The sequence below is a fragment of the Lasioglossum baleicum genome, chromosome 12, assembly GCF_051020765.1.
Source record: "Lasioglossum baleicum chromosome 12, iyLasBale1, whole genome shotgun sequence".
NCBI lineage: Eukaryota > Metazoa > Arthropoda > Insecta > Hymenoptera > Halictidae > Lasioglossum > Lasioglossum baleicum.
In genome coordinates this window covers 10,213,175-10,235,885 of record NC_134940.1, presented here as the reverse complement: position 1 = coordinate 10,235,885, position 22,711 = coordinate 10,213,175, and the positions used below count along the sequence as shown (strand labels likewise).

The 22,711-nt window shown below is 40.4% G+C and overlaps 2 protein-coding genes across 3 annotated transcripts; one reads left to right on the top strand and one right to left on the bottom strand.

Moving 5' to 3' along the window:
- The first annotated feature begins 847 nt into the window (after positions 1 to 847).
- Positions 848 to 12,679, top strand: Ms (neuropeptide receptor myosuppressin). The gene is made up of 3 exons (XM_076434143.1): positions 848 to 1,301; positions 11,524 to 11,747; positions 11,818 to 12,679. The coding sequence occupies exons 1-3, from the start codon at positions 1,048 to 1,050 to the stop codon at positions 11,904 to 11,906; spliced, it is 567 nt and encodes a 188-aa protein (XP_076290258.1). The 5' UTR covers positions 848 to 1,047; the 3' UTR covers positions 11,907 to 12,679.
- Positions 12,680 to 12,713: 34 nt separating this feature from the next.
- Positions 12,714 to 22,481, bottom strand: LOC143213850 (C2 domain-containing protein 5). 2 transcript variants are annotated; one of them, XM_076434133.1, is made up of 16 exons: positions 22,255 to 22,481; positions 21,855 to 22,167; positions 21,300 to 21,696; positions 21,069 to 21,209; positions 20,782 to 20,998; positions 20,434 to 20,553; positions 17,458 to 19,955; positions 16,749 to 16,898; positions 16,461 to 16,629; positions 15,592 to 16,378; positions 15,188 to 15,505; positions 14,921 to 15,119; positions 14,678 to 14,850; positions 14,491 to 14,616; positions 14,243 to 14,389; positions 12,714 to 14,167 (listed from the first exon to the last, which is right to left on the bottom strand). In XM_076434133.1, the coding sequence occupies exons 3-16, from the start codon at positions 21,667 to 21,669 to the stop codon at positions 14,081 to 14,083; spliced, it is 5,502 nt and encodes a 1,833-aa protein (XP_076290248.1). In that variant the 5' UTR covers positions 21,670 to 21,696; positions 21,855 to 22,167; positions 22,255 to 22,481; the 3' UTR covers positions 12,714 to 14,080. The 2 variants fall into 2 exon arrangements, with proteins under 2 accessions (XP_076290248.1, XP_076290249.1); XM_076434134.1 differs by lacking the exons at positions 20,782 to 20,998; positions 21,069 to 21,209; positions 21,300 to 21,696; positions 21,855 to 22,167; positions 22,255 to 22,481 and adding an exon at positions 20,070 to 20,209.
- Positions 22,482 to 22,711: the final 230 nt, after the last annotated feature.

Genomic DNA, 22,711 nt, shown 5'->3' with positions numbered 1-22,711 from the left:
GCTCATTGCAACGTCGACCGATTTTGACGAAATTTTCAGGATATGTTTAATTGACACAGATCTACAAAACGTATTTTTTAAATTTTCAATATAAGCCCACATAAAAAAGTTGTAAAATGCAATTCCGACCAATTGCAATTTTCGAAAAAATGTCTTTTCACATCCTGTAGTAAACTAATTGCTCTAGCTCCCTAAAAAAGTTTGAATCGTATAGTCCAATATTTAAAAAGTTATCGCTTTTTTTAGAGCGTCCGAATATTAATGGGAGTCATTGCATGTAGAAAAGTTAATTCGTACTAACTTATACCACATTAATATTAATAAATGCAAGCTAGAGGAAATTGTTCATATTATAATAATAATAACCAATAAACGGACTTGCCCCATAGACGGATTTAGATTATTTTACAACTCCATTAATGGTATAACATCATTGGACATTGGTATAATATCAATAGGAGTTTTTTTTACATGAGAACGGATTAATCATTTTTACATTACTTCTTATAGGAAAGGTTGATTTGGTATACGTCCTATTCGGTATAAGTCCAGACATCAGGAACGGATTAAGGTCGTATACCGAGGTACAGCTTGTCAAATCTAGCTGTGCGGCTGAATGTCCCCCGCAAGGGGAAATCTTTGTATTTGTTTGCTCATTCCTATGTTTTGGTCAGCCGCACAGCTAGATTTGACAAGCTGTACCACTGTATCATTTTATCGAAATGTTAACACGTTTCAGAAACGTTAAAAAACCGAGGAAAAATTGCGAAGAGATGGGGTTTCGCTAAGTAGCAGTTAAAAATCAGATTGGTGGGCGTCGCGACGCGTCGAGGAGAGAAGCGTCGTGGTTTGCGAGGCCAAGGGGGGTTGCGCAACGGTCCACGGTGCCCCATGAAATTTTCATCGTATGTGTCACGATGAAATTGAAAACGTGCGTCAACCGGGTTCGCGACGAGGGTGTGATATGCGTGCGATTTCGCCTGGCCGGCCGGGCCGGCGAAACGCGCATGGCCGGCCCGCGAACCGCTCGTATTTAAGGGCTGAACGATGGCGAATCTCGCCACTATCAGCCGTACCCTTGGATCTTATCGACGCCCCCGCAAACCAAAGCCAACACTGTCAACGCACGCTCCCTTTGTCAACGCAACACAACACAAAACGCGTTTCGAATCGAGTGTGCAACGCGCGGTGACGAAAAAGTCGAACATTGGAGACAAACGCCGGAGGACCACCGCCGACGTTACCAACGCTATTCAAGGACACCTCCTTTCAAGGCCACTGCGTCCAGGATCGGGCAACAGGTTAGCGGTATCTCTCGTTATTTCCGACGCACAACGACGCGCTCAACGAGGGGGTTGGAAATCGCAATCGCACGGCTGTGAATTATTTAGGGGACCGTTTGTCCCGGCGATGGAATTTTCGAGTAGATCATTTTTGCTGTTTGGAAACGTCCACAGAGAGGGATGTTTGTTGAAATTTTTCAAATATGGGATGTTTTTTGCTGTTGGGCTGTGGGTGGTACATGGCGACATTTGTTAGAATCTTGAAGTAAAGGATGATTTTTATTGATAGAGGAGTATTCAAGATTCTGGGGGACATTATAGTGTGACTAGGGTGACAGATGTGTGCTGTAGTTTCATTCAATTTTTAAATATCCTAGGTTCCAAGTCGTGTGACGTATCAGCCTGGTCATAGTTAGCAATTTGTGATTCAAAGAAAAATGTATTATTATTAGATGAGATGTTTTGATTCAAGCATCAATTACGTGCACATTGAAAGAAAAAATGTGGCCAAGTACGTAAGATGGACAAGTTTTAATATTTCCTAAGAAAATTCTTAAAGAAAATTGTACTGTCTATTTCCATAACCGAAATTGATTATTGAGATTGTTCGAAGAAGTTCTAATTCTTTAAACTTGTTTCCAGTGTTTACATTTTTGCATTTGTAAGAAATGGTCCAGTTTCGTATTAAATTTCGCTTACGAATTCTGCGAAGGGTAGTCCGCGATCAAGCCGCCGTTGAAGTCCCCCGATTATTCTTTAATCAAAGTTTTAAATCACCCTGTTATTAGTATTCATTTAATTACTTTGAACAAGTTTTCCACCCAACTTTTTTTATCAGCTCTTTATGTAGCATCGCAAAGTTTTGTACTACGTACTTTCTTATTCAATCTTCTTTTTATGGGGGTTCAAGCGCACTTATTATGTACCTGTTGCCGAGAAAATGTAGCAACAACTGTTTAACATTAATAACGCCAACAGGTGCGCGAGATAATTAGTCATTCTAACTAATGTTCGCGCGGCAGTAAACGCAGTTAGAAAAATCAATTAATCTTAACACGCAGAGCGTGTAACAAACTTTCTCCGCCATCTTGCATGTCAATTCATTTTATCACGGGAACATTAGTTTCATTAGAGTTTTATTGACGAATCAACGCTAAATAATCCACGTTTTCCACAGAAAACGCGTTACATTGAATAATTGAGTTATAGCAAATGCGTCAAGATGGCTGATTTGAATCCACTTTCTTCCAACTCCTTCTGAAAAAATCTTTTTCTCTTAATCTCTCTTCTAAACCTTTTTGTAACCTTCCAAGTAAAAAAATCCACTCAACTAACTTCTTAATGGTACGTTACTCTTATTTATATACTTTCTTTTGAACGAGACTTCGCGAGTCAGAGATTTAAATAATAATTCCTCGGAAAGCGTTACGTGAGAAACCTCCCACAGTGATTAAAAAACACATCAACACGGTCTGTGCCAGCGTTATGCATGTATAAAGGCCGTGATTTTTCGTTTCATATAAAGGGAATCAAATTAACAGGTATATAATGGGTGCCGAGTTACAGACGAATTCTCGTTTCTTCGCAACTTTCCTTCGAATCCATTAAAATTCATTAAAAAATTTTTTAAAAAGTTCATAACATCTCCGTGGCAATTCTCAATGATTCATAATATTATTATATATTTTAACTATGTAGGCTGTTGCCGAAACAAATTCTTGTAGCCTTGGAAAAAATCCTGCAGGTACCATTTTGCTCTTAGAGATGAAAATATTGCAACAGATAGCAAGAACAAAGTGGAAAGGTGAAAAGTGGGCGAGATAAAATCTCGAGAAGCTGCTCGGCCAAAACAAATGATCTCGTTGACACCTGGACAACCGGTAGCGGTCGTAAATTCCCATTATCTTCGTATGAAGTAGCGAGCGGCCGAAACGGAGGCGCTCGCGGAAATTGTGAAATGCGAGCTCGCGAATGCAAAAGATTGGCGGAGGATGCGTGCAAGATGTCGCCGCACGACGGGAGACATTAATTCTGTCGGGGACACCTGCGGAATGTCTCGTTCTCCGGGGAAAACCTCTGGGACGATTCCGGGACGCGCGTTGTCTCCGAGACGGTTTCCCGGTTGCGAACCAAATTCCAATATATCTCGGCGACGTATCCTGACATCCCAGATCGGGATAACAGTGTCCCTGGACGAGGATTCGTGACAGGACACGTATTTAATCAAAAGTTTTTAAACCACCGCTCTTCTCGGAGAGAGAGGGATAGAGAGAACTCGACTCTTCGATGGCTATAAAATGCCAGCCTCGCATTCTTTTTATAGTCGTAAATAATTACGCGGGATTCTTTGTTTTATTATGTGGGCGAGAAGCTGGTTCGATGACGGTTCTTCATTTGCTTAATTAACTTCCATTCCCGCGAGCCGCGAATTTATTCAAGTTTACCGCGACTCTATGATTAAATTTTCCGAGAAATCTTTTTGTGAGGATGCACGAAGATCCACCCGCATGGGACAAGCATGCGACGAGCATGTAGGCGGATCTTTTAGAATTCGAAGGATTCAAGATAGTAACATACAAATTTCTTTATTTAGTTGAGTTTGAACAATACATATTCACGTTTTGCCAATATAGGCCACAATTTAATCCGATTTTCGCCTTTGTTAATCCTGGGTGACCTAAAATATTGAATGACTCAATTACAATGAACTGTAATTAAGAATCGCAGATAGTAATTTGTAAACGTGTACCGAACAGCTGCATTTCAATCGTCGTTATTAATGTTTAATCAACACAAATTTATCCGGCTCTGAATTTTATCAATGCAGAACGATAATCTATAAACGAAATATGCAGTGGACCAGTCGATCAACGAAGCATTCATGTGCACTCCTTCCTAAAAACAATTTCACTTTCGGTAATCATATTTTTTAATCCTTTGTCTCCAAATACTTTCACATCCTTTATTTGAATCCTCACACGTTCCACACGTTTTCTTTTAGCCATTGCAAAATTCGTTATTCTATATTGTCGTGTTGCAGTTTCTTGTATTTGTTTAAAACATGATTAACAAATACACGCAGCAGAATAATGCAAAACAAGCTTCAAAAGTATTGTCTTTCTCTCTTTATCTCGATATATTATACCACAACATTTACAGTATTCAACTGCAAGAACAGAGTTGTTTCAGAAAGTATAATTAATTTCCAAGATGGGAACATGCAAACGGATGTCGTCATAGCAGACAACCATCTCGGCGAGTTCCCAGATTCCATCATGCAGTATTCCAGCATAATATTCCTCGCACCAGTCGCTTTTCTTTTTCGCGAGCAAGAATGAAATCGACGCGTGATGTTACCGGAATACAATCGTGCGTCGCATTCGCTTGGAATAAATCCCGGCCGACATTCCATTGCACTCGCATTATCTACGGCTCACACTTCTCATCCTTCTCACCCTTTTGCAACCCAGAAAGGGTTGAAACACCCCTTTTCCACGCTTTACACCTTTTTGGAATCCACTCGATCGCGATCCTATGAATTCTCGCATTGCCGAGCTCAGGAATTATTAACAGCCCCATGACGTGTCTAATTGTAAGTATTCTGGTTTTCGAGGTCGTTCTTACAATTTTCTCAGAAAAACTATTGAACCCTTTGCATTGGTATTTTGCACACATATTTACTGGCACTTGAAGTATATGTGCGTTTTTTATTAAATGAAAATAATCAAAATTACATGACTTGTATATTTCTTTTACACACTATGTTCTGTGAGTATCTACTTGTGCTCAAAGAAAATGCTCAATAATCGATTTTTTGAAAATGAGGAATCAGAACACTTCCGCGAGAGCGTGACCGGAAGCCGCACAAGAAGCATACTTTCTCGTTGAAGTAATCTCGTTACGATTGAGTGGAGACTCTTGTTCTCTAATTGATCGAGTACGAATTTCTAGATAATGGAGACGCGATACTGATCATTCGCGCTGGGTTCTGCAGGGTTAGAAAATATTGCTTCTTCATTTTATCGGATTTTCATGCGTTGAGGATTTAGAAAGTCAGTGCTTCGAAACTTTCTGGATAGTTGAAGATTTATTACGGAGGTCTTACAATGCTTTGAAACTTCGTTCTAATTTATTGTTATTTCTCGAAGTCGAGATCATTCTGGACAGTTGAAGATTTTTATGAAACACATTCTCTACTCGTGCATGCAATTGTTTAGACACTCATGAAACAGTTACATAATTTCTGAATTATATGAAAATGTATTTTGAAATCGATTAATTTGAAACAGCTGAGAATTTTTCAGACAACGTTCATCCGTAAATGCTCGAATATTCAAAGATCGATTGTTTAGGTACCTAGAAAGTTGCTCGACCGTTTTCCTCAGGCACTCGTTGCGCATTAGTTGTTCAAACATTGAATCGTTCCTCTAAGTATTCAAGCACAGAAATTCTGAACTACTTGAATTTCAGTTTCGAAAATATTTATACTGCGGTCTGTAATGATTCAACCACTTGTTCGAGTGCCTTGGGACACACGCTGGAGCTCGCAAGTACTTGGACGCTTATGGCCTCTCCGAAGAACATACAATACCTCCCCATTCCAATGAGAACTTGCTGATGTTCAAAGAAAGAACTTTTTGTTAATATTATTCTACCAAATTATTCTAGGAAGAACCTTGTGTTGTACTGTGCTTAAAAATACCATTTCAATCGACTCATAAAAACAATTATTTTGCAAATCATTCATTCCTTTTAAAACTGATCGAAGTATTCCATTAAAAGCTACTTCCTTCTGTTGAATTCTTTCAGCAATTGAAAGACCGCTTGTTCGCAAGAGATCTTTTTTTAAGCGTCTCGAATAAAACAATACAAGAACAATTTTATGGATGCCACAGGTGTGCCAGAGTTAATTAAATCAAATCATTAAATACTCGAACATTTTGCCAAGAAAACAGCCGGGCTACGAGTTGCTAAGTACACGAAGAGTTGCAAGTTCTTAAGTACACGAAACACTCGAGCACACAATTATGAAGATCGTGATATCGTGACCTATATTCGCGGTTTGTCGTCGTCACGCGAGCCTAAGCTATCTTCATGGGTTTCCCGCGAACTGTTTGGGTGGACAGTTCCCAAGAAGAGTGTTACTTTTGTATCAAGACACCCCCGCGATCGTTCCACCGCCTCCGACCATGTTCAACAATAGCAAGACCGTAAATTCATCGGCCGGTAGTTCAGGCACGCAAACTCGATTAAGAACTGACATTCATTTCCGGCGACAATCCCGCGAGCGATATCTTTATTGGCCTCTTGATCGATTCGTCGACCGTCTCTCTCTCTCTCTCTCTGCTCTCTGATCCACTCGTCAAGTGCCCTGAATTGTCGAGATTTGCGTGGAGACCTTCGGACGAAGGACTGTGTACGTAACCGGAGGAATTTTCGCAACTCCGCCCTCAGGAATTTAATCGTTGCCGGCTACAAACTGTTTGACGGACAAACACCCGTTGTTTTCCTCCATTCATTGAAATTTAAAACTTCCCGGAACGAGCGGAAACGGGAACCCGCGTTTCAGCGGCTCTAATCCGCCACCTACTCCCACGACCGGCGAATAACTCTCGAGACACTGTTATCCCAATCTGAAAATTTTTGTTTTCCAATTCGAGTCTGTTTCTCGGAAATCTTCTACTCGTTCATTCTGTTTCTCCTAGTAAGATTTGCAATCGTGATCCACTTAAAATTTTATTGTGCATTTATAGATTCTCTGTACACTTAACGATTATCTGACGCGTATAACAATTTATTTCGAACATTCTTCCACATTCGCTAAATTTTGATTAAAAATTTATTTGCACATAGTTTGGAACACTCGAAGACCTTTTGTACATTTTTTGTTCACATTCAGAGCCTCTACCGCTGCATTTTTCTCCACATTTAAAGCCTTTGTATATGTTCAATGCTTCTTTTATACAGTTTCTTCCACTCTTATATTTTTAAAGTGCTCTGTATGCTCTTTGTACATTTCTGGCACATTAAAAACTCCTTTCGCACAATTTTTTCATCCATCCAAGGTATCCCTTGCTGTATGTTTCACGCATTTAACGCGTTTGTATGTTCTTCAATCTCCTCGGTACATTTGCACATTTTATTAAAAATCGTTCTTCCAATTCCAAACCACTTGTCCGTTTTACCTTCAGCATAAACAATCCAAGACATCAGAAACCATTAAAGAACATTCTCAAAACGAAAGTAAATTTTCTTCAAAACATTAAAACTTTTCCCTGTTACAAACTCTAATCATTTTCCAATTGGTTATGCAAACTCGCTCCTGCAATTTACGTTCATTACAAAACCACCCAAACAAATACAAGGCGACACGAGAGAAAATGACTTCAGAACGAACCAATCTCCTCCTGTTATACCCAGAAACCCGCAATCATGTTTGTAGAAGCTAGCAAAACGGATTACACTAGCAAACAGACGACGTTATAATATAGTTGTAACAGCGTACTCCTAATAAATTCGTTCTCAGAACTTCTTAAACCGACTTGTGAAACCATTACTCGGCTGGTGAGACACGGAGGTATTAAGATGTTCGATAGTAGCAATAAATAATCGTACGTCCTCGCTAAATCAAATTTGTCGAGGCAAACATCGTTCGGGTGATCATGCGTCGGGTGCTTCCACTGCGCCAGTGATATAAGAGTGGAAGAGGTCAGCCCGAGGTATTCTTCTTCGTCGGGTCGTAACTTAAAAAGCAAACTCGAGGTGTTTCCAGGTCGGAGACGGTCTTGCTCCTGATGCTCCACAGATTGGTCACCGGTGCTATTAAACAAGATTAGTGTACCTGGAAACAAACGAGGGCTATTATTTGTCGAAAGAATTTCGCTTCTGCTCGCGAACTGCACTGTTCTCTGGCGTTCGTCTCGTGATCCGGGAATTAAATTACAGAGTGCAGTTTCTAACGTGACAGTGGACTTAACACAGATCTAATCCAGAACTATAACAGAAAAATGCCGCGATGTAATTACTTTTTTACTTATGTGAAACGAATTAAAGTTGTTCGCGCTGGTAGTTTATGGGACAGAATCGCTCCACGTTAATTGAAACTTGTAAAAACCACGGGTCTGATACACGGGGTCTCCATCAGGGAATTACGATTAGGCCACCTGCAGTGTCGACCCACGTTTGCGGGAATTGCTGTCGTTGTGCAATTGCGTTTGTCATAATTATTCACTGAACGTTCGCGGTGCTACCTGTTGTTTGTGAACGGGACTTCGATTGCTGCTCTGTTAGGCCAACTTGCCGACGCTGATTCAAAGAAGTCTATAACTAATCATATTTATCCTTGCCTTAATTAACCCCTTGCCGTACCTTTTTCTTTACAGTTACAGTGATTAAAACGTCTTTATGCATAAAAATGTCGTAGAAGGGAAAAGAAAATGTATATTTTTTGAATGGTTACATTTAGTTTAATGCTTAAATATTCATTACAAACTAATCAAATTTTATTTCATCTAAATTATTTGTTAGACTTTGTTAAAAACCTTAATCGCGAGTCTGGCTGGTCAAAATACGGCAAGGGGTTAATTAACAGCGAAATATATTGATGATTTACAATGAAGAAGAGTATATTGCGACGATCGGTGAATTGGGTGAAAGCTTCTACGTTTATCGCCATAATCTTTTTTTATGCGATTGATTTATGACCCATCAATCGCCGAAATTAATGGTCAGAACAGCCCAAAACAAACCACTTAACCATTAACACCGCAGGGTCTTAATTAAGAGTCGGGAAACAAGGAAAAATTCCAAGTATCGCAGCGGGGAGTCGGAGAACACACCCAGCAGTTAAATATTGATACATTGCCGAATTATTTACGCGCTGCGTCATTCCTTTATTACGAAAGGTTACTTAAGCTCGAAATTGTTGCTTCCGACCTTCCATTCTTCATGTCATCATCCTTTATTGCCGCGTTACATAACCGGATAGATCGGAACAGCATTAAGTTACAGCTTACAGCAATCCTACGATTCGCAGCTTATTAAAATTATGAAAACAAGAGAGACATTTCTATTTTGCTCCTGGCTCTTGTAATGGAAAAAGGAAGTTTTATATTATATTTAGACTGCGGACTTTGTACATTTACGACAATAATTACTTTCTCATCCTGATTTGTATAAAGCTATCCATAAAAGATGGAATTTGCATAAAGATCCGCACAGTCTACTAATTATATTAAATTATTCTAGGAAGAACCTTGTTACGCTGTACTTGAAATGACCATTTTAACCGAATCGTAAAATCATTCACATGCAATTCATGCATTTAAAAATGATCAAGGTGTTTCATTAAAAGTTACTTACTCTTCTTGAATTCTTTTTAGCACAAATTCTTTTTAGAAACCTATGCGAAAATGTGAGAAGCAGGTCATTTTTATTTTGCACAAAAATCCGCAGTTTATGACAGTTTCCATGAACATAACATAAACCGGTGTACGACACGGCGATTTCTTCAGGATTCTAATTGATGAGAGTAATAAGGGTAGGATGTAGCAGCCGGACGTGCCAAAAATACGGATTTCAACGTTGTTTACCCTAGCGCTTGTAGTCGAGTCGGATTTATTGGTTATTTAATATAATTCCAGGTCCGTCCGTCCGTTTCTCTTTTTTTTTTGTCTTGAGACAAAGAATCGGACTCCCGCGACGTCCGATATACAGGAGCACAGCGAGAACTATTAAAGAGTCCGAGCACGTAAGGTCGGTAATGTGATTTCCCCGACTTTGAGCTCACTTGTGAGATCACATTCGGATCAACGAGACTTATTTACTCGATATTCCGTGACCGTCTTGTGTAACACAATACCCTCTTTCGTTTTCCGTAGCATCGACAAACAGTGGACCCTGTTTCGTAACTGATCGCACCCCCTGCGTTCTTTCTGCCGATGGCATTTCCTCGATCAACACCTGACACCTGTTTCTTCCTGCAGTTCGAACTTCGAGAACATCGCACAGTGATCCTTTTCATTGATTTAGCTGGCCAAAATTATGTATAATATTTAATGGGGTCTCGGAACGTTTTCAAATCGCATATAATATCAGTTTTTATTTGTTTAAGTATTAAATATTGTAATTTGTGCGCGCCGTGCACGGTAAAGAAAATGTTGCGAAAAGAAAGTGGGCAAATTCGTGCAGCTAATTTCTGTTTTATTGTAAGCACAAACCTTTGCCAATTACAACAATGCTTAAAAAAATGTCCGTACTCACCCGGAAGGACAACAGAATTATTCATAAAGTGTTACAATCGTTACAAACATTATTTATATACTAATTGTGTTGAAATGCAAATAATTACCGAAAGATATATGATAAAAAGATACAAAATTGTTGAAAGTATAGTCCGTACTTACTTAAAAAACTTTCATATTGGAAAGAAATGTGTACGACTTAATTGAAACATAAACAAGTTATTCGACTAACTGGTATATTGTTGGATAATTGTGCTCGATGTTAGTGCATTAGTGGAGCTAATCTTCAATTTTTCTTCATTGGTTTGTTAATATGAGAGACTGAAACTGTACAGCTTGATAACGAAGAGAAAATCGTTGTTTCAGCCACCTCTAGTAAAATGAGGGCGCAATAATGTCGGATAAATAAAAATGTGGACCGAATATCTTAAATTCTTCCGCATTGTCCTGTCAATATAAAAGACTCCTTGAAATTCTCCTATGCATCCGTGGACACAGCTATAAATGTTAATGCTTTTTATGATAATACCAGAATCCTGGTAGGCAACCCGCGGCGCGCGATTTAATGGAAAACCTGTTGCTGGGAAATTGATTTCCCTTCGGACTCCCGCGTATCCATACGCAACGAGCTAATGTTTTTGTCGTCAGGAGATCGTAGTTTTTATTTTTAATCGGTCGCACTCTCTGTGTACTTCTAGCCTGATGCTTGATTAACTTGTAAATTGTTGAGCAGTTATGGCTGTGTACCCATATTGTTACCGAGGGAATGAAATTACTGTAGAGGAAGCTGAAGGAACTCGGAACAACTAAAAAATGACACAAACTCGAAATCGTTTAACAAAAATTTAGATGAGAAATCCCAAAAGAAATTGCTATTCGACTATATGCTACTCGAAAGATCTTGTTGATTTATAATTGCTCTTGATTGTGAATCGTTTTAGAAGGATTTCTGAGAAATTTCCCAGTGAGAATTAGTTTGGGATTCGGTGTTTTTCCAGAAGGAGGAGAATGATGGGCTCAACGGTGGTAATCCTCGTTTCGATGACGACCATGGTGATTCTCTGCAACAATGTCTCAGCAGCTTTGCCGTCCCAGTGTAATCCTGGATTCCGGGACGATCTTCCCCCAAGGATCCGCAAAGTCTGCGCTGCCCTTTCCAGGATATACGAGCTGGGCTCAGAGATGGAGAACTACATCGACGAGAAAGAAAGTCATATAACAGGTAACGAATGATTTCGAGGGACAAAGGATGAAAACCGGATGTACAATGCTTCATTTTCGACTATTTTCAGGTTTCCACGAAACCATCCCGTTATTGGACAGCGGCGTGAAAAGACAGGACGTCGATCACGTTTTCCTCCGTTTCGGAAGGCGTCGTTAGACCGACTCGAATTATGCTTTACACTAAGAAGACACTGAACAATTTACCTCTCATCAATTGATCGTCTCATCGTCCAGCTGCGGAAACGATATTTTCTGACTTATTTTCGACTTAAGCGAGCGAAACTATTTAACGAGAATGACTCGCTGTTTCTGTATCGAGCGTGCTACATTTGGCCGAGCCACGAAGGGGTTCGTCTCTTCTTGCAAATAAATTCTTTAGCCAAAGCAGAAGCAACTTGGAACCGACGTCGACTAATTCATTTAGCTGGAACTCGATTATACTTCGCAAGATAAACAACGGGGCTGATGCATAGTTATCTCTGATAATATTTTCTCTGATCGGGGACCCTCTCGTTCCAATGTAACTTCGAATATCCGGAAGACCTTATCTTTCCTATAATATATTAACGCGAGGATGGTTTGCATTAGAATAAATATTAATAGAAGGAAACCTTATTAAAATATTATATAATTGTTATTTATTTTCAATGTTTAAACGGGACAAAGTAGCTTTCTTCCGAGGAAGATCTAGTGCTTCTCGAGTCCAGCACGGCGGCCATTTAAGAAGTTGATATGTAATTTATGCAAGAAAATTTATCTTTGCTATAATATTAACGCGAGAATGATTTAAAGTAAAAAAGAATAAATATTAATGGAAAGAAACATTAAAATATATAAAATATTGTTGTTCCTTTCCGATGTTCTACAACAATGACGCTCCTTATGACTCCTTAGATTCAACACAGTAACCATTCAACAGGCTTAAATAATTAAAAAGAAAAGAAGAGAACACACAAACAAATAGTTCACTTCGACGACAATTTTATTTGATTGCGTTGCAACAGAGACAGAGTAATTAACGACTGTGTAAAAATAAAACGCAAAACTTTGTTTCACAATGCACGTCCACAGGGTGACAGCTATGTTTTGTTAACGACAAACAACAACCGAGTGTAAAAGGTTCAAGACACATGCATAACAATCCAATGTACAAGGTATATTTCGTAACCCTATATCCGATAATCTAATTTGCCACGATTCGTACAGCTTCAATAAAACACACTCAAGACTCTTTTGTTCCCTCCATCGAAGGTGGAAAATAGTTTCACGGATTTTTATCGTTCTACTATCTACAAAATTCTGACTTTGTACAGGCCATTCGCATTTCTCAAACACGTCAATGAGAACTGACGTCCCTCGCGCCGATCACGATCGTTAACAATTCAAAATATTGCAAGTAATCGAGTATAATAAACGTATACTCCTACGCCATTTTCGTTTTTACACTTGGAACACATTCTATGGCAATCAAAGAAACAAATTCGTCAATTTAACCGATTTCTAAGATTGTAGAGGGCCAAGCTGGCCGTCGCCAGCCACTAAAATTTTTCTTGTTAACAATGTTAATTAACATCTATCAGAGAACATTTATAAATAAGTATAATGTATCTTGGCTTCGTCTCGTGAAATCAAACTTATTTTACCAATACTATAGCTTTTGATACTCTTACAATTTTAAAAACTGAAGTTGATCATGCTTCGATAAAATTGTACTACCTCCTAGGCACCACGCAACTGTTATTTAAAATGGTTTATTTTTTAGTCGATCAATTTGGAAACCCGTCCCAAGATTTGGATAAAATGAAAATTGTAGTTTCAATGGAAGAAATGCCGGCCCTCTAAAGATTAAAAGATAATCGGATCATATCCTACAGTAACCTGCGAAAACGGGAAAAATTGAGCTCCTCTCAGATGCCCGAATCATACAGTTTGCCTGTAAAGGTCACTACAACAATGTTGGGGTGGCGAGAACGATCCCCCGCAAACTTTTATGTACAATTCTGAAGGCACCTAATGATCATCAAAGCTTTACGTATGTCTAGAATCGCAGGGTCGCGCGTGTGCGTCGTCAGATTGCTTGGTATTTACGCTAGAATCGCTGGACTCGGCTAAAAATTACACGTGTGAGCATTATCTACCGTCGACCCGATTGCCGCGACTCGAGGAGTTACGTGCTTATGCTACAATCTCGAATATTTACAAGCCCTATCCTATCACAGGATAATGAGTCGCGGCGTGTCCCGGTCGACCAACATCGTTCGCCGAAAAATCGAACTTCCGGCGTTGGTTCTCGTAGTGCAGCTATGGTGGCGCCGAATGGGGAGGTTGGGGTCAGCAGTTTGAAGTTCCACAGTGCTTATCATTCGCGAAGTACGACACCGATACCACGTCCCCACCAACATTTATTAGGCACTGCCCCTAAAACGCATAAAAAGCAGGTTAAAAGGATCCAGACCCATTCAGAGTCGCATACTCCATTATTATTGATCCTACTTGATTCTTATGGGGACTGTGGAGGAGCACACATTTGGTCATAAAAAACGCTACCATGGCATTGCCTCCCAAGGCCGTTATATGTGCTCGAACGATCGCCAGTACCTCCATTATGAAACTGTGCGTGAATCCGCTCAAACCACCGTTCTAAAACAGTTATTATGAAACATATTTTATATAACCCTTAACACTTTTTAACAGAAGAATAAGAGATTAAGCCTCAACATAATCCTCAGGATTGAACGAACCTCTCTAATTGACGTGCTCTCACGGATAAAGAAAAAGTTCAGATTCCCTAGATACCTCTCTATCCGACCACCGGGTAGATACGAAAGGGGGGTTATATCTACACCATACCTCCCTTTTAAAGGCACCTGAAAATTTATTATTAATTGTCATATTTTCGTACATTTCCCCCGAAAGACGGACACTCACATGTTTATGTTTATGCGTTGTGTGTAGCTTTGTTCGCAATGGTGAACGGGTCCTGGACTTGAACCCTAAAGCGTTGACTAGGTGGGAAGAGTTTACTGTGACAATGCTGGACGCATTGTCGGATGAAATTTCGGCGTGGTCCACGTCCAAATTGAATATCATGTCAGTGTCATCTAAAAGAACAAAATAGTTCAATAAATATTCAGATCCTAATAGCAAAACTAGCATTATTAAATCACTTACCAGATTTTTTAACCTGATCCTTGCTAACAGAATGAGTCATCAGCTTCTTTTTGCACTTGCTCATTTTAACTGGATCGCCTAAACCAAGAGCCATGCCTATGACCGTGAACTGTATCTCGTCTGGTTCAGGGAGGGCCAACTTAAACTGCATGTCGCAAAGGGCACACGGGATCATTTTCCTCAGCTTGAAGTACACAGACTGCAAAAATAAATTATTGTAATAATACTATTTTAAAACAGAGTATCTTCAGTTGCAAAAAAAAGTACCTGTAGCAATTTAGCGAAACATTTCGATGGCATGGACGCGAACTGTCCCGCCGGAATCTTCGTCCTAGAGATCTGAGTGAACATCTGCAAGTTTCTAACGATCTCCAACTCATCGAGACCCGGGATCGTTTGAGTATTTACTACATGGAAGTCTTCGGGAGGTCTATCATCCATTAACAACGATATCCTATCCATATCCTCTATATCGTCGACTTCTAGCACACAAGTATCCCTGGTGCCAACGCTGAAGTCTATATCAGGCAGTTCTTCGTCGGACTCGTCGGTGTCCGAAGTTGGAACCCGACCATTTTCAACATCCTGTAACGAATAAATTATTAACTCTTTCCTGTCGAAGTCCGGAAAATCAACATTTCTCAATCTTTTTACCATGCATGGACACCTACCGCAACAGGTTTGAGTCGATAGAACTCTCTATTTTTCTTGACAGTCTCCAACAAAGTTTTTTGGATTTCCGCTAGCTGTTCCTCCTTGTGCCAAGAGTTTCCAGAAGCAATTTGCGGCACCGACGGAGTCGGCAAAGCACCCAAAAAGACAGCGCTTCCTACAGCCATGCCAATGATCAGCCTCTCTCCGACAGAGACTTGCAGTTTCAAGCCAAAAATGGCGTTCATACCCTTCACCTTTAATTTATTTAGAAGCAAACTATGTAGCTCGTATTCTAGAAATGGCAAGCAGTCTGATATCTCCTTTGCGTTCAGCTCGGCCCTGAGATCTTTCTTCGTTTTGCACACGGTGGCTTGTATTATACATCCCCTCCCCGTCATCGCCAGATTCTCCGGAAGTTCTATGGTGGTGAACATCACGTCCGGTACTCTCGCACGCTTGCATATTGCACATTTGGACACGCTCACGCGGAAAGGCACGCTAGCCTCATTGTAGGGCAAGTGACAGAGGCTACATTTACTTTGAAATTGAGCGTCGTGGTCTTTGCTCTCTGACGTATGCCTTACTTTACCACTTGGATGAACAGAAGTCGTCACTGACGAATCTGTCTCGCTTTTCTCCGCTTTTACAGGCACTGGTTTCTGTTGGGACTTTTCTACTTCTGTGGGGTTTATCACCGAGCCTGATTGTACTTTGCTAACAAATACGTTGTCGACGTCCTGAGTCGAGCTGTGCAGATTGATGACGGCTGCGGTACCATAAGCGTTCAACACGCAGACATCGTCACTGTAAAACAAATCATGGTTCCGTATTCAAAAAACTTTTTGGTGTATATAGTCGTTTAAGGTTGATTGATAGAATTACTTACCAAATGCTAGTCTCTTCCCTGTAACCAATAACAACGTTGCACGCCAATGCTCTCGCATGAGAGCGAACCTCCATTCGAACTTCTTTCCACCAGCTATCGCGACTCTCAGGCTCCTCTAAGTTACTGATCCTCTCCAGTAGCTTGACTGACCTTGAGCTTACAAGACCACCTATCTCAATATACATACAATATTAGTAAATATAGTAACAGAAGGATGTAACATCTTCAGGGAAAAATCAACCTCCACCCTGTACTCTAAGAAATTTAGTTCAGACGATCAAATCTTACCGATATGAAGAATAAATCCAGGCGGGTATTGCTGCATAGTGATAAATGGGTACTCTAACATTTCAAAAGCATCCTGGTTCATGGTTCTTATCACAGCCGTGGGTGTCTTCAGGAACCCAGTCATGGATCTATCAGTCCCAAGAGAATTGCCTACAACACACGATACAATTTGTTATTAATTAAACAATCGACTTTCTGCTTGATCTTGTGTACGTAATTATGTCTCTTTGCGAAAGGAATGTCTCATAAAGTGATGGGATTACTTATTGATAGTACATCGGTACCGTTACCCTAAGCAAACTATAGGCAAAGAAGTAAGTATGTAATGTAAAAAAATGATTACCTATAACCGTGTGGGTTCATCGTGATTAATGAGAGTTTTTGGTACAGGAATGTTCTTCTTTGCCGGGTATAACTCACTTTATGAGGCAACCTGTGATTCGAATCTGGGCCCGCAATGAACTACCTGAGGGGCAATGCATCGATGAATATAGTGATTCGAGATTCGAGAACAGATCGAACAACAACGCTGCTAATAAGGAGACCGCACGGTTCCGATCTCCGGAATTCATATGGTCTCGTCCAAAAAGCGATTTCCAGAACAGTGCAGTCTCCTTATAAGATGCATAATCAGCGAGACGCAGACTTTACGCAAGACCTGACAAGGTAAACATAATTTCGTGATTATTCTGACATGGTCGAGACTCACCTTTCGGGGTGATGCTCAGGTCAGAGTCACTGGATCTTCGGTGCAATGACACTGCGGGCTGTGCCTTGGTCGTTGGCACCTGACAAACTTTTGAGACCATGGAGGGAACAGCCGGAAGTGGACAAGGTGGACTTACAGATGCCTCGTCCTGTTGCCTGTGATCGGGAGAAGGACGGGACACACACGAGTTGTCAGTGATATTAGCAGTGTTAGTAATATTAGTGAATTCGTCGTTGTCCGATACTTCGCTTATATTACAAATGCTATTACTGTTGTGTACCGCGCGATCAATGGATGGAAGTGAAGACGACTGTTTGTTAGTATCAATCGGTTTTAATTCCTTTAATTCTATGGCGCCGCTACTATACCTAAGCGAGTCGCTGCTCTGCGTATCTACGATGAACTCTTTGACAGCGAGTTCGTGCGATCGCGGATCGATCACGGATCTTTCTGCGGTGAAACTTTGTCTCGAGCTGAACGACTCAGTTCTATGTGAGTGCGACTTCGTTACAGTGTCGCTAATGATTATGCTCTCGAGAGAGGAGTTGTAGGAGGAGGAGTCGGGCGTGAGTGGTGGTAGGATGGATTCATTCAGAGGATATATGATGTCTGAGGACTTGTAGACCTGGAGACGTCTCTTCAGACACTTGTTGTGCAAACTTTTCCGGAGATTCGTCAGATGGATGTTTCTGTACAGTCTGTCTCTCTTCTTTCTCTTCAATTTATAATGATCGTTATTGTTGTAGCCGTCGGGATGATCCATCATCTTTGTGTCAATTATTTTAATTAGGTCCAGCATCCTGCGTTGCCTGTTTTTATACTCTGTGTTATGCATATCGTTGCAGGAAGAATGTATCAGACTTTCAATGCTGGACGAGGTCTTCGAAACAGAGTCTACGGTCGCTTTGCTAGCCATGTTTTCTCTGATTTGAGACTCTGCGATGGTAGGAGTCTGGAACTGATGCAGCGACGGTAGCGACTGCGACAGCGTCGAAAACTTCAGCACATTATGCTCCTCCATCTTATCAAAGCGTTCCATGTCTTTGAACGAACCTCTGCGGGGACCATTGTCAATTTCCTCGATCTGTAACCTTTCTTCTTGATTCACTTGACCGAACTCTACTTTGTCTTTTCTTTCCGTATCGCTATTTTGCAGCAAAGAGTATGCAGACGCGGATAGCTCAGAGTCGTCGGCGTACGATAGTTCATCGTTCGTGTTGTCAGTCTCTACGGGAGTGGGCTGGCGAATGATAATTGTCGGTTCTGCGATAATTAATGTAGGTCTTTCGCTCTGAGTTTCCGGGAAGAACGGGGGTCGAATTTCTACGGGTGTGCTGGTCGCTAGAGGGCAACATGAGTCTTGCGAATCTGCTTTTTGCTGATGCTGCATATCATCCCCAACATTCTGACTCGATTCTGCATTACCATTTCCATCGGTATCATCAATCTGTAGTTTTGCCGAGAGCAAATTAAGCGGTATTTGATTCGTAGATATGCACTTGACCAAAACCAATGCATCGTCCTCGTGAAGAGGACAAGTTTCACTATCTGCTCTCTGTAATCTGATTTTCGACGATCTCGATCGCAACGGAGGGAAAGTATCGGACCTGGTGAGTGCTCTGATAAATTTGTAACCTGGCCCTCGTTCTTCGACAGTCGACATCTTAGAGTCTTGTAAAATATCATAATTAGCGCTGTCCAGCGAAGACTCGTCCGAGAAATCGTTGGAGCTAGGTGTATTCTCTTCGAACGACGAATCGAATTGCATCTTCTCCTGCGCTTTCAACAACAGACCGTCAACTTTCTCTCTGTAATCTTCCATTTCTCTCTCTTCCTGTTCGCGTTTCTCAGCTGCGTTTCGTTGCTGTAAATATTTAGCCTCTTCTTGGATATTATTCGATAGTGTCAGTGGCGATTCATGGCCTTCGTTGACATCTTCCAGAGGCACGCTGTGTATAGATTTGATCAGAAGAGAAGCGATGCCTTCCTTGCTCTTGTTGTCTTTGAATAGTTTGTGTCTTCTCGGATTGTGTATACTCGCTAGCGAAGATCTAGCCGAGCTAGTTACGCGCGGGTTCGTTTTACCGTCCCCGTCGCTTGAGCCAAACAATTTCTTTAAGTTCTTCATACGCACATCCAAGATACTTTTGTTGCCCTCACCTCTTTCGTCCTCCTGAGCTAACATGATTCTTATGGAAGCGTCCTGGACCACGGATTCGCTTAGACTCGAATAAGAGACTGCGGATTTCTTCATACCGCTTATTCTTTGTGGCCTCTCGTACGATCTCGTATCTTCCAACTCATCACACGGGTACTCCAACGGTTTCACTGTTCGTCTCGATCCCCTGAACGTCTTTGCATGGTGCGAGAAGTTATCCTTTATACGCATGTTTGCAATACAGGGATCAGGGACACATGTAGGGGTGGCGGGATATAGCGGCATACTCTCATCGAGTCCTGTATGTTCCTTTTGTGCTTTGTGTTGTGAAAAGAATGCCCTATATGAACACATGCAAGTGAATTAAAAAGAAAAAATACCTATTAGTTTATACATTCATATTTTCGTAGTCAAAAGTATAAAGCATAATTGTTCTAACAACTAGAAGGTTTACCGATATAATCGCATCTAATTCTATCATTTTTGTTTTCTTCTACAGCTGGTTTCATTATTTTTCGCTAAGAAACATGGTTCCATTTAGAAAAAACTCTTCCATGCATTTAGTTAGTAGTAAGCAGTGTCACAGATTCATTTCTACAAAGAAATTTCATATTTGATTAACTAGTCATTAATATTTAATCGACTAATCAGCATACCACTCACAACACAGAACACTGTAAGGCAATATCGGCATTAGACGTTCCGCTAAGTGGAAGGCAGATCAACGGTTATTGGGATTATAGAGCATAATTAAACAACCACTTGTTCGCGAGACATTAGATTGAACACGAGTAGTCGAAAGCATTGAGGACACTTACTCTTCGATATTGTCGGCTGGCAAGTTCAAGGTATCCTGCAGCTTCACAAGAGTAACAGCAGTACCTATGCCTCTGGCCACAATGCCAGATTCACCTTCCAGATCAAAATTTTGTAAATATCTGTGTATAAATAAATGATTATGTATTGCGTGAATTTTTTCGTGTGTGGGATGTCCCAATGGAAACATCTCAAATATATCTTGTGAAGAAATGAACTGTATTCGTGTTTATTTTTGTTACTCAAGGTCACCGAAAGGTCATGATATCGTAATTAATATTCTTTTTCCAATTCCTTTTCAAATTAGTTGAGACACCCTGTATAATAATCATTCAAAAATACAAGCGTACCCAATGACAGCATTTCCACCAAGGTCCAAAGCCTTCAGTCCAATTTTTCTCTGCACTTCTCCACTAAGTTTAAAAAATAATGTTTGGCGTGCTTCATTGGAGGCTCTAGGTGTTCTTATCTTGTCAATCCACTTGTATTCTGGGTCATCGCTAACAACTAACTCCTCTACAAAGCCATGAATGCTCTGTGTATGGTATCCGTGTGGTATATTTGGTGCTGAAATAATATTCAATATGTTTATCATGGAATATTATCTTTGTGGAGCAAGAATCTTTTGAGTATTTACAATAAAAAAATTGTACACCGCAGGAGGATTGTCTGAACTTGTTAAAATCAGAGAATAGTTCTACTTTGACTATGATGTTGACTTCTCCACGAATACCATGCATTGTGTCATATACAGGGATCCATCCAGTCATCACTGAACCTAGAATAAGTAATCGTTATCGTTAACTTACAAAACAGAATATAGTAGCAGTAATCTAGTAGCAAGAATCTACAGTAATCAAGTGCTCACCACTCTGAGAGCCGGTGTTAGTATTCATCGCAGCCTCCAGTGTCCAAATATTCTTAACGGTTGGAGGAACTCCAGGCAATAATAATGGATTTAGATTTACATAAACTTTGCCTATAGCGTCGTTCGCGGAATATGTGTCGTGGTCCATTAATCTAATCTGCAAGGGTTCGTCTTGCAGTTCGGAATCGTCAACCTCGAATCTATACCACTCAGAGTTCCACTGAGGATTCAAAGACTTTCTGCACACATCTGTCTTGTATGTTATATTGCCAAATTTCAATTCTACATAAGCGTCTGTCGTGTCTCCTGACCGATCCATCACTGGCAAGTTACGGCCTGCCAGTACTTTGACTTTTATTTTGCCTGGCATCTTGGCAGCTAAGGCTCTACCGAAAGTCTGTAACAATGTAAATAGATCGTGATTGTTATGACTAGATTGACTAGAACGAAGAAGGTTATGTTTAAATACAAATCGCCTGTCAATGAGATGCTGTACCTTTTATGATATAAAACATAGGATTAGGTGAAATTCTAATCGTGTGTAGAGATACTCACTTTCAGAACACTCAGAACGCTGTAAACGTTAGCAATCGTTTGCGATTCATTTGACGAACCAGTGGATTATTTATTGCACTAGCACGCGAAACCTTTATCTCGGTGAGCATCTATGAAAACATCGTGGGCTAATCATTTTAGCGGATGGTGCGATTAAAATTTCGTTTGGCGTTAAGCTGATATTTGTTTATAGTCACATTGTCAAAGTAACGCATCGTGTCCTTTCTCACAGACGATCCCACGGGATTGAATTCGTTTTTTTCACGTTGCACGCGAAACGATCACCGCGAGAAACGTTTTTGCGACGGACCAGCTAAAAACGTAACGTAAATCTCTGAACAACGATGCTCGCTGCTAATTTTATCGATTACTTTATTGCTGTCAGTATCCTTTCGCTTACCACTAACGTTTCACCAACAACGTACGAAATCCGTATATTCGGTGCATTATAATTGGAATTGGAGTGTGCCCAGATTATTGCTCTTTAGGGAATTTCTACGTTTTATTTATTGGTTCAAACACGGAGCATCGTGGTGATTTTGATATGTCCTCTATATTACATACTTCTATTTTAGGTTACAGCAGGTTACAGGACCGAGAAGTGTGCTCGATTTGAAAATTTATAAACTTATTACCGACCGAGGCATAGTTATCGATTGCAACGTGTATGTAGTTCAAGGAAAAACAAACAGGCGGTGATTTGTAGCTAAAAAACTTTTTTTTTATTATTATCATTATTATAGAGAAGCTTTACATAAGATTTGATTTTCCTTCCTCTAATTCTTATCCGAGAACAATCGTTCCTTGCTATCACAGTTTTCGCAGTCGAGGCTTGTCAGCTAAAAACCTATATATAT

Bases quoted from the DNA above. Each gene is read 5' to 3' on its own strand.
- Ms (XM_076434143.1), top strand. From the start codon at position 1,048: ATGGCGAATCTCGCCACTATCAGCCGTACCCTTGGATCTTATCGACGC. The intron at 1,302-11,523 runs GTTAGCGGTATC...GTGTTTTTCCAG, and splicing joins CGTCCAGGATCGGGCAACAG to AAGGAGGAGAATGATGGGCT. The intron at 11,748-11,817 runs GTAACGAATGAT...GACTATTTTCAG, and splicing joins GAAAGAAAGTCATATAACAG to GTTTCCACGAAACCATCCCG.
- LOC143213850 (XM_076434133.1), bottom strand. From the start codon at position 21,669: ATGCCAGGCAAAATAAAAGTCAAAGTACTGGCAGGCCGTAACTTGCCA. The intron at 14,851-14,920 runs GTAAGTGATTTA...TTGTTCTTTTAG, and splicing joins GGATCAGGTTAAAAAATCTG to ATGACACTGACATGATATTC. The intron at 14,390-14,490 runs GTTCGTTCAATC...TAACTGTTTTAG, and splicing joins AGAGCACGTCAATTAGAGAG to AACGGTGGTTTGAGCGGATT.